Raw genomic sequence first — 15,073 nt, 5'->3', positions numbered from 1 at the left:
GAAGTTAGGGCAGGGCTAAAAGCAAAGTCAGCCCGATCGTCTCAGAGGTCTCAGGTGCACACGCCTATGAGCCACATTTGTCCGTGTGTGTGTTAACCTTTACGAACGTGCGCTGATATGAAGCTTCTTCTCTCTCTGCTGAAACACATTAGGACCATTTAGCTCTGCTGTGAACTCACATATAGCCTCATTTCCATCACGTTGAATGGAAATGACGATCAAAAAGCGCTCATGGGACGTGCGACCTTTATTGAAAAATGACTCCATCGTTTCCAATTTCATAATGTGTCTCCGGGATTGACGCAGTAGGTGTAGTTAGGTAGATAATATGGAGCTGTCTGTAATTACAGATAAAAGAACATTAAGTTCGACAGATACATGTAAGCTTCTTGATGAGGGTGCCCATTTCAATTAGGGAGCATTAAATGAAACAAAAAACCTTATGGGAGTTTCTCACTGCCAGACCCAAGGAGAATTAATACACTGCATAGGGCCATTTACCAGGGAGTAATTACTCCCTAATTATCCATTAGTTATTCGATTACCCTTTTATCAGCTAGTCATGGTCAAAAGGCAGGAATAGTGGATAAGTCATCACCTTGGTTGGTAACAGATGTAATTAACACGCCGTAGCTCCCTCAGAGGGAAAAGACGAGAGAGTGCATTCAGGCAAAGTGATGGCATTCTGGCCCATTTCCTGTGTTTGATCAAAAGGAACGATAAATGAGAGGTTTTTTTATTCATCCATGGGTGGTTTGCTGCAAATAGCAAGCAAACGGAGGGCGTAAATTATTTTTCCTAGGCACTTTAACCCAGCTGGTTTGCAGCGGACCTAAACCAGACAGCCCTTAAAAGTTGTGTGGTCAGTGAGAATGAAAGCAAAAGGGTATGTGAATGTGCTCTGAGCGCTCATTGTCAGCTAAATGAATGGCTCTGTGATTGAGACTTGATAAGAAATCAGAAAATATTCGGAGAGGAGATGGATGATTAGGTGCATATTGTTGCTGGATGAAACTGCCATTAACAGACCAGCCAAGAACCATGAATACTCCATGCCAAACTGCTTCTACCATTTATTACACATAATTACATTCTTAAATAAAAACGATTCACCGAACAGTTCCTTGCATAGAGATATTACAATACCAATTTAAAAAAGGAATTATGAAACAAACCGGTAACAAAAATAAATCTTTCTCATTTTTCCATAATAAAGAACATTATCGTACCCATACATCATAATATACAAATGATAAATTTGAAACACTTTGTACAGCGAAAGAAAAGGAGAAAGACAACGGAGGGAAAAGGAGAAGGGGGCGAGGGAGGGAATGGGAGGTGGAGGGGAAGTCGGACAGAGGAGAGGAGTTGAAAGGGATCATATCTGAGAAAATGGAGGTGGTGGGGGGCGGTGAGGGAACGCTGGTAGAAAAAGGGGGTGCGTTTGATTTGAAATTCAGACCTGGTGGAAACAGAGGTGGTGTCACACATAGTAATGCGTGTTTCCCCGCCTCTGCTGAGAGCGAGAGCTGCAGTCTGGATGTCTGACTCTCACAAGGTGGCATGAAAAACGGTGAAAAACACACAAGGAGAACGAAGAGAGAGAGCGTGTGTGTGTTTGTGAGTACGTTCTGTGTGGATTCGGGATGTGCTTGTGCATGTATGTGTGTTTAGGGAGTGTCTGCATGCATGGAGTTTATGTTTGTGTGTCTGCAATGCGTGTGAATCCATGTTGCATGTAGGCATGTGTACATTTGTGCTAAAAAACAGCTACTATACAGACTTTATGATCAGTGTTTCATCACCCAGGGTCGTCGTGTGGAGTGTAGTGTACAAGCGGACAGAAAATGTCAGATATGCAAGTGATTTTTTCCAAAAATTCAGAGTGCAAATACAAACAGACGAAGAACACACAGGCACAGCAGAATTGACAATCATTCATTAAGATGACACAGAACTGAACCGCATCCTCGGAGACAACATGAAACAACCTTTCCAGAAAACACATTCACATTTGAAAGCTCCCGGCGAACACATGAAGAGAAAAATTTGCTTCTGCCAAGTCACGAGAAGACCAACACGTCCTGTAATGTGAGTCGCTCCATGTCTCCCGAAAGTCTCGGCGATCAGGAAAAACACCACGTTCAGTGTTTCAGTCCGAAATCCTCAGGTATGATTGGTGCAGAACATGAGCAAAAACAAACGGAAACTCTCGAGCTGCACATTCCCACACATTCCCAACCATTCATTAAAACAGGAGAGCGCGCCGTTGAAATACTGAAACACAAGAAGTAGAGCTGCCATTGATGATACAATTTTAACCCGCGGGTTAAACCACTATTCTTCAACCTCAAAGCTGCTAACCTGCACTGGCGTTTCCCTCTGAATGGGCATCCAAATCCCAAATGTTTGCCAGCATCTGCAACTTTTAGGACCAACAACCACAAAGACTTTTAGCATTGATAGTGTTGCAGCTGCAGCCTGGATGAAAACAAACCAGTGGTTAAAACTAGTCTCCACTGGTTTCGATTGTGGTCAATCCCTCCTGTCTTTGCAAGCGAAGGCCCGTCCCCTAAATGTTCACTATCAAATGCAGTCTGGCTTGTTTGCGCATTTAGATAGAAAGAGTTCAATATTTATGTGAAGCAGGAGGCGATACAGCTTCTACTTGCAGAGCTGCAGACAGATCATGTCGAGATATGATTGAGCTGGGCTGCATTCATACCCCAAATTGAAATGTGCCTCTGGTACACAGAGTGAAATCAATTTACTGTCTCCCTTTTGCCAAGAAGCAGACTGCTGTGCGCCTCAATTTGCCTCAAAGTATTAAAAGTCTTGTAAAAGAAATAAATTCTAAACACCTTGACGTGGTTGTTCCCAATCGGGTTCAAAAGAATCCCGACAATCTGCTTTTGTCCAAGCTGCCTGTTTGATTTGTGTGCGCTTGAGTTGATGCTCCCCCAAAACTCATTTCTGTTTGCAGATTAAAGACACGACGCTCGAGTGTGCCGAGCAACAGCTGGGTTTCGTGCGTCTTTTGTTCTGTTGGAGAAGAGGCAGATCATAACAGGACAAATGCTAATTCCACTTTTTCTAGGAGGGCGTGTATGAGTCTGGCGTGCGGGTGTCGCTCCACCGCGGCTTCATGATTGCTGACTGAGCAGATCTGTTCCTCCACTAACCCATTTCAGCCCCCCCACTGGATATCTGCACTCACGCCCTCCCACTCGCCCAGCACGGCCAGTAAAATGTCAAAAACCACCAGCCGTGACTCGCTAGTTATTCCAAGTCCAGCCATTCATTTCTAATGCGAAACAGAGGAACTACTGTATAAACACAAATGCTGTCTGGTATGATCTTACCAACCATGCTCGAGTGTTTTCACGGGCCCAGCAACACGTACAGACGTACAACAGATACATTCACATTGATCTGCTCTGAGAAGAGCCACCCAATTGATTGAATTTGTGTCTTCCTACAAGTCCTTCCGTGTCCAGCAGGGCAGAAATCTGCATTCAGACACACACATATGGTGAAGGAAGTCAGAAGGAATGTTCTCGGATATGCATAGGGCCCGATTAGGAGAGCGGTTGAATGCTGCTTTTTCTCTGAAATGAAGTCTGAGAGAAACTGGAAGAGATCTGCATGAGCGGTGTGACAAAAGGACAAAACCCTCCTCGACCAAGTGGCTAGTTAGGTGCCAATCACTCTCAAAGGCCAAAGAGATCATTTCAGGCATCTACAGTCGACTTTTTTTTTTTTTTTTTTGGCTGCATCCATTTCCAGCGTGTTCTTCAAAATGGTCTTTTCAACTGTCAAATGGGAGAATCTTTTCTTAGAAACAATATAGCCTTTATCATACATAGCGATCTTGTTTGCGCTCGGTGTGCTATCGCTGCTTCGACTTGTGCATGTGGCTGTCCGCGCGTCGGCGGCATGTGAAAGCCAGCGTTTGGTGAGGCCCGAATTGTCTCCCAGTTCAAGACGGCGGGGCATTTTTACAAAAAGTTTGCAAAGAGTCAATTGTGCAACAGCTCCTGACAACATCTCGTGAGAGGTAAGATCCCGGCAAGGAGAAACACTCTGAGGAGCCGTCTGGCATCTCGAGACGTTCGGTTTCAGATGACATTCCAGGAGATGAACAGTCTTTCCCAGAGTAGATTAGTTAGCCTCATCCAGCCGAAACCCTCAATGGATGATGTTCATAAAGCAAGCCAGTCCTTTGGATGACCTCAATCAGTCTTCGCAGCACATCAGTGCAACACACTCCCATCTTCAAGTCTTCGGGAAATCCAATCTAACGCTCCGTTCAAACAAGTGCTCCAATGCCATCGAACCAGAAGGGATTTATAAATGGATCCAGTTGGCAGATGTGACAGGGGTCAGATGAAAAATTGTCAAGTTATTATCTGTCCCGTATGTAAGATAACAAACCCTTTGGCGAGCTGTAAAGGCTGTGGCAAGTTTGAGGGAGAGAAAGCCAGCTTTCCTGCTTGCTTACCCTGTGAGATGATGCTGTTCACTGAAACTGTTCTACCTCTGCTCAAAGCATAGCACGTCCTAAGCAGAGGAAACCTTGAATATACAAACAGCAGGTGCGCTGTCGGCTAAAATGACTGTACAACTGGTCCAGTTTGGCGTTGGTGAGCTCGCTGGTACACGGAGCACTGCTGCATGAACAGGGCTGATATTTTGGAAGCGTATCGCCGAGGGATGCTCGCAAAGACCGCAAGGACGACTGCGACAGAGAGCTGCCAACTACAGGCACGCGGTCCACCATTCATCGTGTGGCGTCCCCTCTGAGACACATACGAAGGGTGGGATGGAGCGTCTGTATCGACAACACCGGGAGACATTTGCAAGGTGACAACGCATCACTGTGGAATTATGGACCAACTGGCTGAGCACAGATTGACAGAGCCAGTTAGGGTCTGTCTGTCTGCCTGCCTGTGTTTCTGTCTGTAGTCAGCGTCCCTGTGCGATGCCTCTCCCTCCAGTCCAGAATGGCCAAATCTGGTGTTTTTTTTAAGCCCATCCCTTTGTCTCTGTGTTATTTCACTGCAGATGATGCTCCCTCTCCGCCCTCCACTCCGCCTCCATCCCCTTCCCCTCGCTTCCACTCCCGCTGACCTCTCTCAAATTCCTCAGATGTGCCTCTTCATGTGTAGCGCCAAGTGATCCGACCGCGAGAAACACCTGCAACCAGAGAGAGAGAGAGCGAGACAGAGAGCAGCTTGTTACCAACGCAGGAAAAAAGAAGTTTGTTTTGTCGATTGAGCTAAATGTTGCTGTTAGCTAGTGAGTGCTGAGCCACTAATGCACACGCAATTAGTATATGTGTAACTAATTCATAATCAGCATTTTCAGCAGCACTCCTAATGACTTCAGCTGCGGCATGAATAACTAGAGAGCCCGCAGATGGATCTGTTGAAACAGTGTGGATGGTGGGAGGGTGGTGGCAAAAAAAAAAAAGCTGCACGCAAAACATGTGCTGTAAAACGATAGCTAAATTAGATGAATCGAAGCATCTCATCTGAAATCAGGCTTGCAGAATTGCAAGGGCATAGTGGCACGGCGAAAAATGAAATTGCTCTGGAAGTGTGCTGACCTATTTTTTTTTCTTTTTCTGCGCGGGTTTTTAAAAATGTTTGATTATTTCAACCTGATTGCCACAAATTGATATAATGCGTGCCTTCAGCTGGTGTTTTGTTTGTTCCACGCACGCTTACATAAAGATCCAGCCGTTGTGGGAGACCTACTTTTTCATCACAACCGCGAGATCAACAGTGTTTCCGCTGGATGCTCGCCGAACGAACACCACAGCTCCGCTCCCAAGAGGAGTGGCGTTCAAAAGGAAAGTGTTGCTTTCTTTAAGGTAATTGGGAGCTGCGTGTTCTGGTGATTGCTGTGTTAAGAAATATTTGAGACGCAGACTTGTTTTAAAGTTTTCAAAAGGGGTTCCACTTAATAATGTTTGGAAGGATACAAAAGAGACAAGACACCGCAAAATTGCTCCCAACGGCCTCTGCGTTTTCTGAATGCTCCTCTAAATTTTCAGGTAGATGGACAAGAAATGTGATGGAGCTGAAGGGAAGTTTGAGAGAATATGCACAGAACATGTCACTCTTTCTCAGCGAGCAGCCAAATCGCAGAATTAAGTCTTAAATTGCCATTTTTCTAAATGGACATTTGCTAATAATCCTTGCAACAAGCATTTGGTAATTCAAATAAAATTCAATGTAAAATAAGTAAAAATACCAAATATTACACTTCAGTTCACTCCAGTATTTCCATACTGTATGAATCCCCAGTTCAGGAGTCAGCCTCCCTGTCACAGCTCTGCAACTGTTGATTTTTTTTTTTTTTTTGACGCCAGCTTCAGATTGGCTCTTTCCACTGAGACAGAGGCAACAGTCTAAGATGTCTAGATGAATCAGTGTTTGGCCAAGAGGGAGAGTTACACTGTGATGAGCCACCAGTCATCTGTCTTACTGTCACACCTGCATGTGTGTGCGCACCTGTATCTGAGTGTGTCACCGCTCTGCGTGCACGAGCGCGCACGCGCTAACAAACACACGTGAGGTGAGTGAACGGCTCAGGGGACGTGCAGGCTGGGCTGTTTTTGTGTGTGTGTCGCTAAGGGAGTGTGTGTGTGTGTGTGTGTGTATGCGCTGACAGATGGTAAAGTATGAGTCACGACTCGGGGGCACGACACCAGCTGGCACACCGTGGGTCTGTCTCCTCCTCCTCCCCGTTCCCCCCATCCTCAATCTTCCACCCCGTCTTCTCTGTCTCCCCTGTTTCCCCTCTTCCTTCATCTCAGCAGGGTGCATGTGTGTGTGTGTGTGTTGAGCTGGAGGGGCTAGGCGCCTTGTGACACATGACAGAGGTGGGCCCGAATTAGGGATGTGCCTGCAGGGGGGTCTGGTGGTGGGGGGAGGTGGGAAATCAGGGTGGAGGAGGGAGGGATACTGTATTTACTGTCTGTCCAGCTGAGGTCTGATTAAGGTGACACTGCCCGGCCCTCTGCTCCATCACACACACACACACACACACACACACACACACACACACACACACACACACACACACACACACACACACACACACACAAACACACACACGCACGCATGACCAAGACACATACTCTTTCACACACATTAAGGCAAAGTACCGCAGGTGAAGGGGGGCTTCTTTTTGTCTGATCATAATGAAGCCATACATGATTCAGGAGGTCACATATTCAATATGTTGCTGTATTGTGACCAATTTTGCCAAAGGCCGCAACACGCATGCAATAAAATCCTTCTAACGACTTTTGAAGCTGGATGAAACCTTTGTGAGCGTCATTAGTAACTAATATTGTACAAAATTTGCAAATAAATGTGACTTTTGAATACAGACAAAAGCACATGTACAGTATGAAGCGACAGACCAAAAAAATGACAGCAAACTTTAAAATGATACAAATTTGACTCTTATATTTTACAAATATAAATAATTTGTTGATGTACAAAAAACAATGCAAAAACTCTATAATTATGAGGCGTTCTGCACACATTTTCTTGAGTATAAGGCCACTATGGTGTTTTTATTTAGTGAAAATGTTCAGTGTAGCAGAAATCTACATGTTAAACTACACAAACGTCCCCTCAAAATGACATTTTACCTGCGGCCCCTTGCCTTAAGCAGACTCCTGCAGACAATATTGCTCTGAGATCCCAGAGGTGTCAGCGAGGGCCGGATCACAGGCAGAGGGGTGTAATTAAAACAGGAATAAAGATTTTTGTGTCTGAATCAAGCTGATCTTTTTGTAACGAATAATGGCCGCTGAATGTTTCATGATTTTGTCACCGGAGCCACATTTAAGGAGGCCTGCTAATTAACATTTTGCTGTGGTTCATAATTAAACAGAAGCCAGGGTGACTAATTAAGAAGCGCAGGCAAATGACATCAGATCCACTCTTCGGAGAGACAAACCCGTGCTCCTCCACACCTCTGTTTCAGATTAGGAGGGCGGCTTCTGCTTTCTCACACGGCTAACAGGAAGCTGTGTGGGACCGTGATCCATTTCTGCAGATCCTTTAAAGACCTGAAAACATCACCCTACATCTACTGAGCGATTCCATTTTTCTGAGTGATTTTCAAACTGATATTGTGTGTGGCAGGCTGCCATGCTCTCCACAAGGACACTCAGGTCACAGGGATCAGACCAGGAATGATCCGGTTTACAGGATAGTCTCTCCAATCACTGGGCAAGCCTGGGGCTTTATTTACAGTTACACACAGACCTGTATTTTGGGTCACGCTGGCTTCGGAAATTTTCCTCTAAATGTCCAACACACCAAAAACCGGTCATAAGCTGTGACTTACAGCTCTACTAGCAAACATGAGTACGGTTTATTCTAAAGAAAAATTTGATGAAATTAATATTCTATACCAGTGATGTGTGACAGCGCTAATGGGTTCTACAACCATTTCACAGCTCTGTCCCAGAGTGAAAGCAGCCTCCAAATCAAGGCCATGTAACACCATGTGAGGAGATGCACTATTAATATGCTGCACAGGGCCTAATGTGGGTATAGAGCAGAATAAGCACCCTTTGGATTCCCACTGAAAGACTGAGCAGGTTGGGTCTTGCATGCGTTGCAGAGGAGCACACATTAGTAATCCTGCCAGCACACTTTTAAACTGGGTCAGTACCAAACACATTTGGGTGTGTTACCAGCATCTTGTAGCACTTCTTTACTAAACCAGACTGTGTACAAAACACAATGGGAAAACATAGCCCGCTGTGCTAGTGGAACTACTTCAAATAACCCTTGGAAAATGGAAGAAGGGAGAGGATGGGGAGAGATGTGTTTTGACAGACCTGTCACAGTGGTTGCACTTAAAAGGCTTGGCGCCAGTGTGTTTGCGGTAGTGCCTCGTCAGCTCGTCGCTCCGGGCGAATCGCCACTCGCAGCCCTCCCACGAGCACTTGTACGGCTTCTCACCTGAGGGATGAAAAAAAAGAAGGGAAAAAAAGAAAAAAACATAAGCACCTGTTTCTCAGCTCATCCACCAATCACACACTTCTGTGGTCATGCAAAGAATCACTGTGGCACTGCTGTTGAATCCCAAATCCAAATATTTGGTGTCTTTAAGCTGATATATTTTGCAAATTTGCAGCCTTCATGCAGAGATTCACATATAAAAATTACATCCTGCATATTGTGATTCAATTGGAGTTTGCATTCGACTCCCCCCTCCCCCCGCTTGTTTTAGGGGCTGGAAAGAGAGCAAGGCGATGTTTAACACTGAGATGGAGAAGCTCCCACTGGTCTCCGATCTTGCTGAACACGCAGAAGAGGAGTAGAGGGTGGAGAGAAGTGGAGCGAGAGGAGAAGTGCAGGGGGAGAGGATAAGGGAGGGAGGAGGGGGATTAGAGGCAAGGTGGATGAGAGAGTGAGAAGAGGAGGTGAGATGAGACCAGGAGAGGGAAAAGTGGAGTAGGAGAGAAGTGCTGCAGAAGTGGATTAAGGCAGAGGAGGCTGCAGATACGCCAGCAGGGGAGGAGGTCGGTGATAATTAGGCCAGTCACACGGCATAATGGCAAGAAACCCACAATCTGCCAGCTGCGTCCAGCTCCGAAGATGTCACCTGCATCAGTCACATCCCATCTGGACCGCTGGCTCGTGGCTGAATACAGTCACACTGACACACTGACCAGCCCTGCTTGAGTGGCTTCATCACAAAAACAGGCTTAATTTGTTGAATGTGATCATCAAAAGGGACACAATCAATGGATCAACTGCTCTGTGAACACAAGGAAGGCCGAGGAGAGCGCTTGTGTAAAAACAGAATTGCTTTGACGCCATTATCTGTACCAGCTGTTGCAGAAATTCACTGATTGTGCGCAGGTTTGGTCATGGGGCACGAGCCAAAAAATCAATAATGTATATACTATTTCTGTGTTCCATTTAAAGCGACACTTTTTCCAGTCTGCTAAAATGCAAAGCTGAATGGCACAAGCAGAGGCAAATGAGAAAACAATCTCACACACACGCCCTGCGAAAGCACTTTCTGTCAAACACACTCAGCGAGCAGCCATGTTGCCGAGCACTCCATTAACAGGACTCATGTATGTTTTGATGGCGAGAAGCAGAGGTGCATTAGGTTACAGGCGTGACGAGGTGATTAATGAACAAGTGAGAAAAAGCGATCATGAAATGACCACAAAAACCCAGTAATGAATACAAATTGATAACACCTGGTTCAGAATGATTCATTCTGACTTTTTCCCCCTTTAACTGCATCCTCACTTGCATAGATTTGATATGAAAAAGTCCACTTGGATGCATGGAATTAATTTATTCCAGATGAAATGAATAGTACAGCAGGTAAACACTGCTTTTGGTTTAAAAACCCAGATATTAGTCTCGTCCCATGCATGTGCCCATTGTGGTAATGTATCCCTTCATACTGCCTCACTTCCCAGAAACACCCACAGCAGCGGGTCTGGGCCATCCCGCTCTGGCCAATGAAATTCCCAGGAGGCAGGGATGCCTGAATGTGTTGCCTAGCGACGGGAGTGAGGGGGCGGGGTGTGTGTGTGTGTGTGTGTGTGTGTGTGTGTGTGTGTGTGTGTGTGTGTGTGTGTGTGTGTGTGTGTGTGTGTGTGTGTGAGAAGGCGGGTGCGCTGAAACATGAGGAGGCAGTAGTCAGTGCAGCTGGCTGGATCTGGCAACGGCACGCCACCATGCCACCGGCCAATTACCGAGCACGCTGGCAGAGTGCGGAGGCAGTTGCCTAGCGACGGTAACCGTCGAGCTGTGCGGGGCAAGGGGGGGTGGGAGGGAGGGCCGGGGTATTGGTGGTGGTAGTAGTGATGGTTGTGCAGGAGGAGAAGAGGAAAGAGGGGCACTAAGAGACCAGAGCCTGCAGCAGTACATAACCACTCAGCTACCGACTCCTCCAACGATACGCTGCCCCCCGTTGCCTAGCAACAGAGCCCCCCACCCCCCTCCACTCCACTCCCCCCCAAGATGCCCTCATACAAACAGGCAAGTAGAGCAGGTGCACACTTGCCTTGTGAAACACAGATTCACACACAAACTGGACGAAGGCGGCAAAAAAAAAACAATGTGACACGCAGCCTGACTGATTGGCAGTTTAAAATGGCAATCAGTAACCTAATCCACTGGATTAGCCCGACCTCAGCAGCATAATCTGATTATGCTCTGTTACTTTTGGATTATTTTGCCTGTTAAACATATAATGTAGATTATGAAGCTAAGTGGATTATTTCCTCTGATTTAAGGAATCAGGATTGTGGACAGTGCTGTTGTTGAAAACCACTTATGCTGCATTATTTAATAAAATCCACGTCATCTGACACCAGTCACTCATTTCAGGCAGAGATGACCTGCAATCAAAATGCTTTTTCCCTTTCCATTGCTTTTTTGTTTTGTTTTTTTTTGGAGTAATCAAATAAGCAATCACATATTTCTCATCCGTAATCTGATAACTGGGTGTTTCCTGAGTCACTGTAATCCCATTATGTGTAATCTATGACTTCCGAATGCTCTCACACACATGCAAAAGCACACACACTTGCATGCACTCGCTCCAGCCTCTCAGGTGCCAGTGCTGAAGTTAATTGCATTCCCCCCATTAGCTGGAGGTGAAGCAGGGCATCCGGGTCTCAGAGGTCATTAGAGAGGCTCTTTCCAGGCTCCTGCCCACGACCAGCACTGCAGGCTTGGAGATGAGTGGAAGGAAGAGGAAGAGGCGAACAGGTTCAGAGAGGAAGATGAAAGATGGAGGAAGTGATGGAGAATGTCAGAGAGACGTGCGATGATGATGGAAAACTAGGTCTGACTGGATGAAGATCTTTCCATCAGAAGTGAGTTAAATTAAGAAAGCAAGAACCACAACTTTAACAGCTTTTAGACTTAATTGATTATTTGGAAATTAATAATTATTTATTTAAACGTTCACATTTCAGTGGTCTCGAAGTTTCAGGCATGGAGCTGCAGCTAATTGACACTGATTATGTGAGTTATGTGAGCTCAGTTAGTCATTATTACCATCATCTGTGCAGTTGTTATCAATAAACACAGCTGCAGTTATGAATGATTACATTTGAGTAATACTGAGTAATATAAAGTATTACTTACTTATGCAAAAACAACATACATGGCCTAAAGTATTTGGACACACCAGTATTTGGTCGATTTCATTCCAAAACTAAGAGTGTTAAACTTCTCTGGCCTGTTGCAGCAGCTGCACTGTAAATCCTCTCTTAAGTTAGGCTGCAGAGCGAAGGCTAATCACCAGACGAGGCCAAAGTGTCATGACTGTGCGATAACTTCACAACCTTAATCTACAGCGAGCGGAAAATAACAGTGGCATCGAGTGGTGAGACCAGGGAAATATCGCTGTTCTCCATTACTGAAGGGATGAAATTATACAACACATAATGATAGCCTACACTGGCACACTGTTCTAAATTAGTAGCTGTGAATTAGAAAGTTATCTAACCCTTCATATTTGCTTGCCAACACTATAATGTTTGTGTCTGATGTCCTATAATATCCTCTAATAACGTTGCTGACAAAAAACAGCCGGCATAACTCATCCTCCCAGTTATTCAACCTTTCAAAACGATGCTCCAGGCCAACCGCTATTTTTACTCTACACCTACTGTGGGCTACATGTAAGATTTAAGTCGTAACTTATGCCTCCGTTGGAAGTCTTCAGGGGCGACGCTTAAAATGTGAAGAGCTCGTAAACGCCGTCCAAAGCTAGAAATGACTAAACAACACTATGTTCGAACTGATAGCAGATCTGGTGCAACCCACTGCTGTACTTTTGTGGCGTGTTCCTGAAGTCTAATTTATGGAAAACAAATGCAACACATGGATATTTTCCGAAAATCCTTGGCTCAACTCACAGGGAGAGAGCGGCAGAAGAGCCGAGCGGTGGCATGAAAAGCCTGACAGAGCGAAGTAAGGAGGGAATGAGGAGAAAGATGGAAAAAGTGAGGCAGATGAGGAGAGAGGACGGGGGAAAGAGAGAGCGAGAGAGGAAAGAATAACAGTCGTCGTGTTTTACCCGTTCCCTCACCCTGCCCAAAATCTAATTGTACCATTCCTTATCTGCCATAAGCCTATTCAGAAAAAGCTCTACAGGGCACTGTCATTTCAACTCAGCCCGTCTAATTCCAGATTAAATCGTAGCCTTTTCTCCGTCGGTAATTTATGGAAATAACAACTAAGAAAAAGAGGATTTGAGTAATGACATCTTTAAACTTGTCAGGATAATGGCTCAGTGAATGGGGGAGCCTGTGGCACTGCTGTCTTTTTCTGAAGAGGGTCGCTCTACTGTACCTCCCCCATTCCCGTCTTCTGTCTTCATCTACTCTTTGTTTCACTCCACGTCACTCTCTCCTCTTCTTCTGCCTTTTCCTCCAGCTTTTGTGTTTTCTTTTGTCATCTTGTGTCGACATTTCCCCCCTTTTGTCATTCTACCTTCCCGGTTTGAATAACGAGACAGATGTTCTTTGGGTAGATGCTTTTATCTAAAGCACCTTAAGTGACAAGGATGAGCTCGGGAGGGGGGGAGGGTTCCTCAAGAAACTGAGCCCTTTATGATGCCATATGTAACACTGTGTGCCATTAAATCACGATCATATCAATTTTTAAACAATTTACTGGATAGAGAAGGAATGGATGCCACGTTAGCTCACACCCCCAACAGAAGATTGATCTTCTTCAGTTCTTTCAAGTAGACCAGCGTACTGAGATCTAGAGAGCAATGTAGTCCATCAGGCGATTAGTCAGAGAAAATGAATCTATGAGTGGTTTAAGACATTTCACAAGCAACACTGTAGCCTCTCAAATCTGTTGCTTACATGTATCTGTTTTATAACATTAGAAATTTAAGTTTTTAAACTGTTGTTGGGACTAAATGTGCAACATGAGGACGTTACTGATTCACTTGTTTTACTCTTCCTATCCATCCCTTTGCTTCTATGGATATTGTGTCTGGACAGCATCAGTGGTACTGATCTCCCAGAGCTGGCTCAGTTGGCATGAAGATTATACGCACAGGGGCTGGAGGAATCAATGACCGTGTGTCTGTGCCCTTTGTTCCACTCAATCGGCCAAAACCTGTGGGTGTGATCACACATGCAGCGTCTTCTCTTAATTCTTAACATACAGGAGCTGACAAGTTAATTTCATTATATTACACCTGTCAAACTACAAGTGAGTCAGAGCTTCTGAATCAGACAGCTTTGGTGATCTGTCAGCCATTAAGTTGATGGGGGTCAAGAAAATCCCATTTGGGTCCCCGTAACTCGATTCAGCATGATGGACGCTCTTTGCTGTACCTTCATGGGTTAAAGCACATCAAGAAAGCAGTCCACCATACATTTAATTTGCTATTGGAAGCCTTCTAAGGATGAGCAAAGGCCACCTATCAGATCTCATGTTCATCTCATCATACCCTGAACGCCTCTCTTAGAGGGAGGTAAAGACCTACATTTTCAGCCACCCCAGCTCAATTATTTCCATCAGAATGCAAAACACATTGTTGACGCCTTCGCAACCGTTCAAACAAACACTGCTTGGTGTGACCTGAAGGTGAAGAGATGCTGAACTCTAACCCTGCTAGTTAATATTGGCAAACACAGATTTAGCTTTCTCTTTGCCTTCATTATTGGAAGAAGCATACAGATGGTATCCCTCATGACCTGCCACCCTGAGATTATAACGCAGCATTGTTTTCCAAGACTAAAAATTATCCCATTACCACCCCTGACAAATCAGGCAGTCTCTGACATCAGATTGAGAACCACTGACCTAGACTTATAGAACGCATAGAGGACGGGAGGGCCTGAAATAAACCGGGGAAATGGCGGCCTATCCAGGTCAATCCATCCATCACTGTGCAGTTACTCAGACAGAGGACAGCTCCCCGACAGGGGTCTGAGTGGTTTGGGATTGAGATGGAAGAGTGGGAGAGTTATAGCTCCTGAACCCTCCCCCCTTCCTTCTTCAGAAGAACCTTGACAAGGAGGACCTGT

General features: G+C 45.4%; 1 protein-coding gene across 1 annotated transcript in view; it reads right to left on the bottom strand.

Annotated features, from left to right (window-relative positions):
* Positions 1 to 1,060: 1,060 nt before the first annotated feature.
* The window catches only part of LOC139327799 (Krueppel-like factor 7), a 37,133-nt gene continuing 23,120 nt past the window's right edge, over positions 1,061 to 15,073 (bottom strand). Inside the window, exons 3-4 of the mRNA XM_070957791.1 lie at positions 8,873 to 8,996; positions 1,061 to 5,196 (exon numbers count right to left, since the gene is read on the bottom strand). Of these exons, the coding sequence (XP_070813892.1) occupies positions 5,145 to 5,196; positions 8,873 to 8,996 (176 nt within the window). The 3' untranslated portion in view covers positions 1,061 to 5,144. The remainder of the gene's footprint in view (positions 5,197 to 8,872; positions 8,997 to 15,073) is intronic.

Source organism: Chaetodon trifascialis, chromosome 24, assembly GCF_039877785.1.
Source record: "Chaetodon trifascialis isolate fChaTrf1 chromosome 24, fChaTrf1.hap1, whole genome shotgun sequence".
NCBI classification, from domain to species: Eukaryota; Metazoa; Chordata; class Actinopteri; order Chaetodontiformes; family Chaetodontidae; genus Chaetodon; species Chaetodon trifascialis.
Note: the sequence above shows the minus strand (reverse complement) of the source record. Positions and strands in the feature narration are given on the sequence as shown.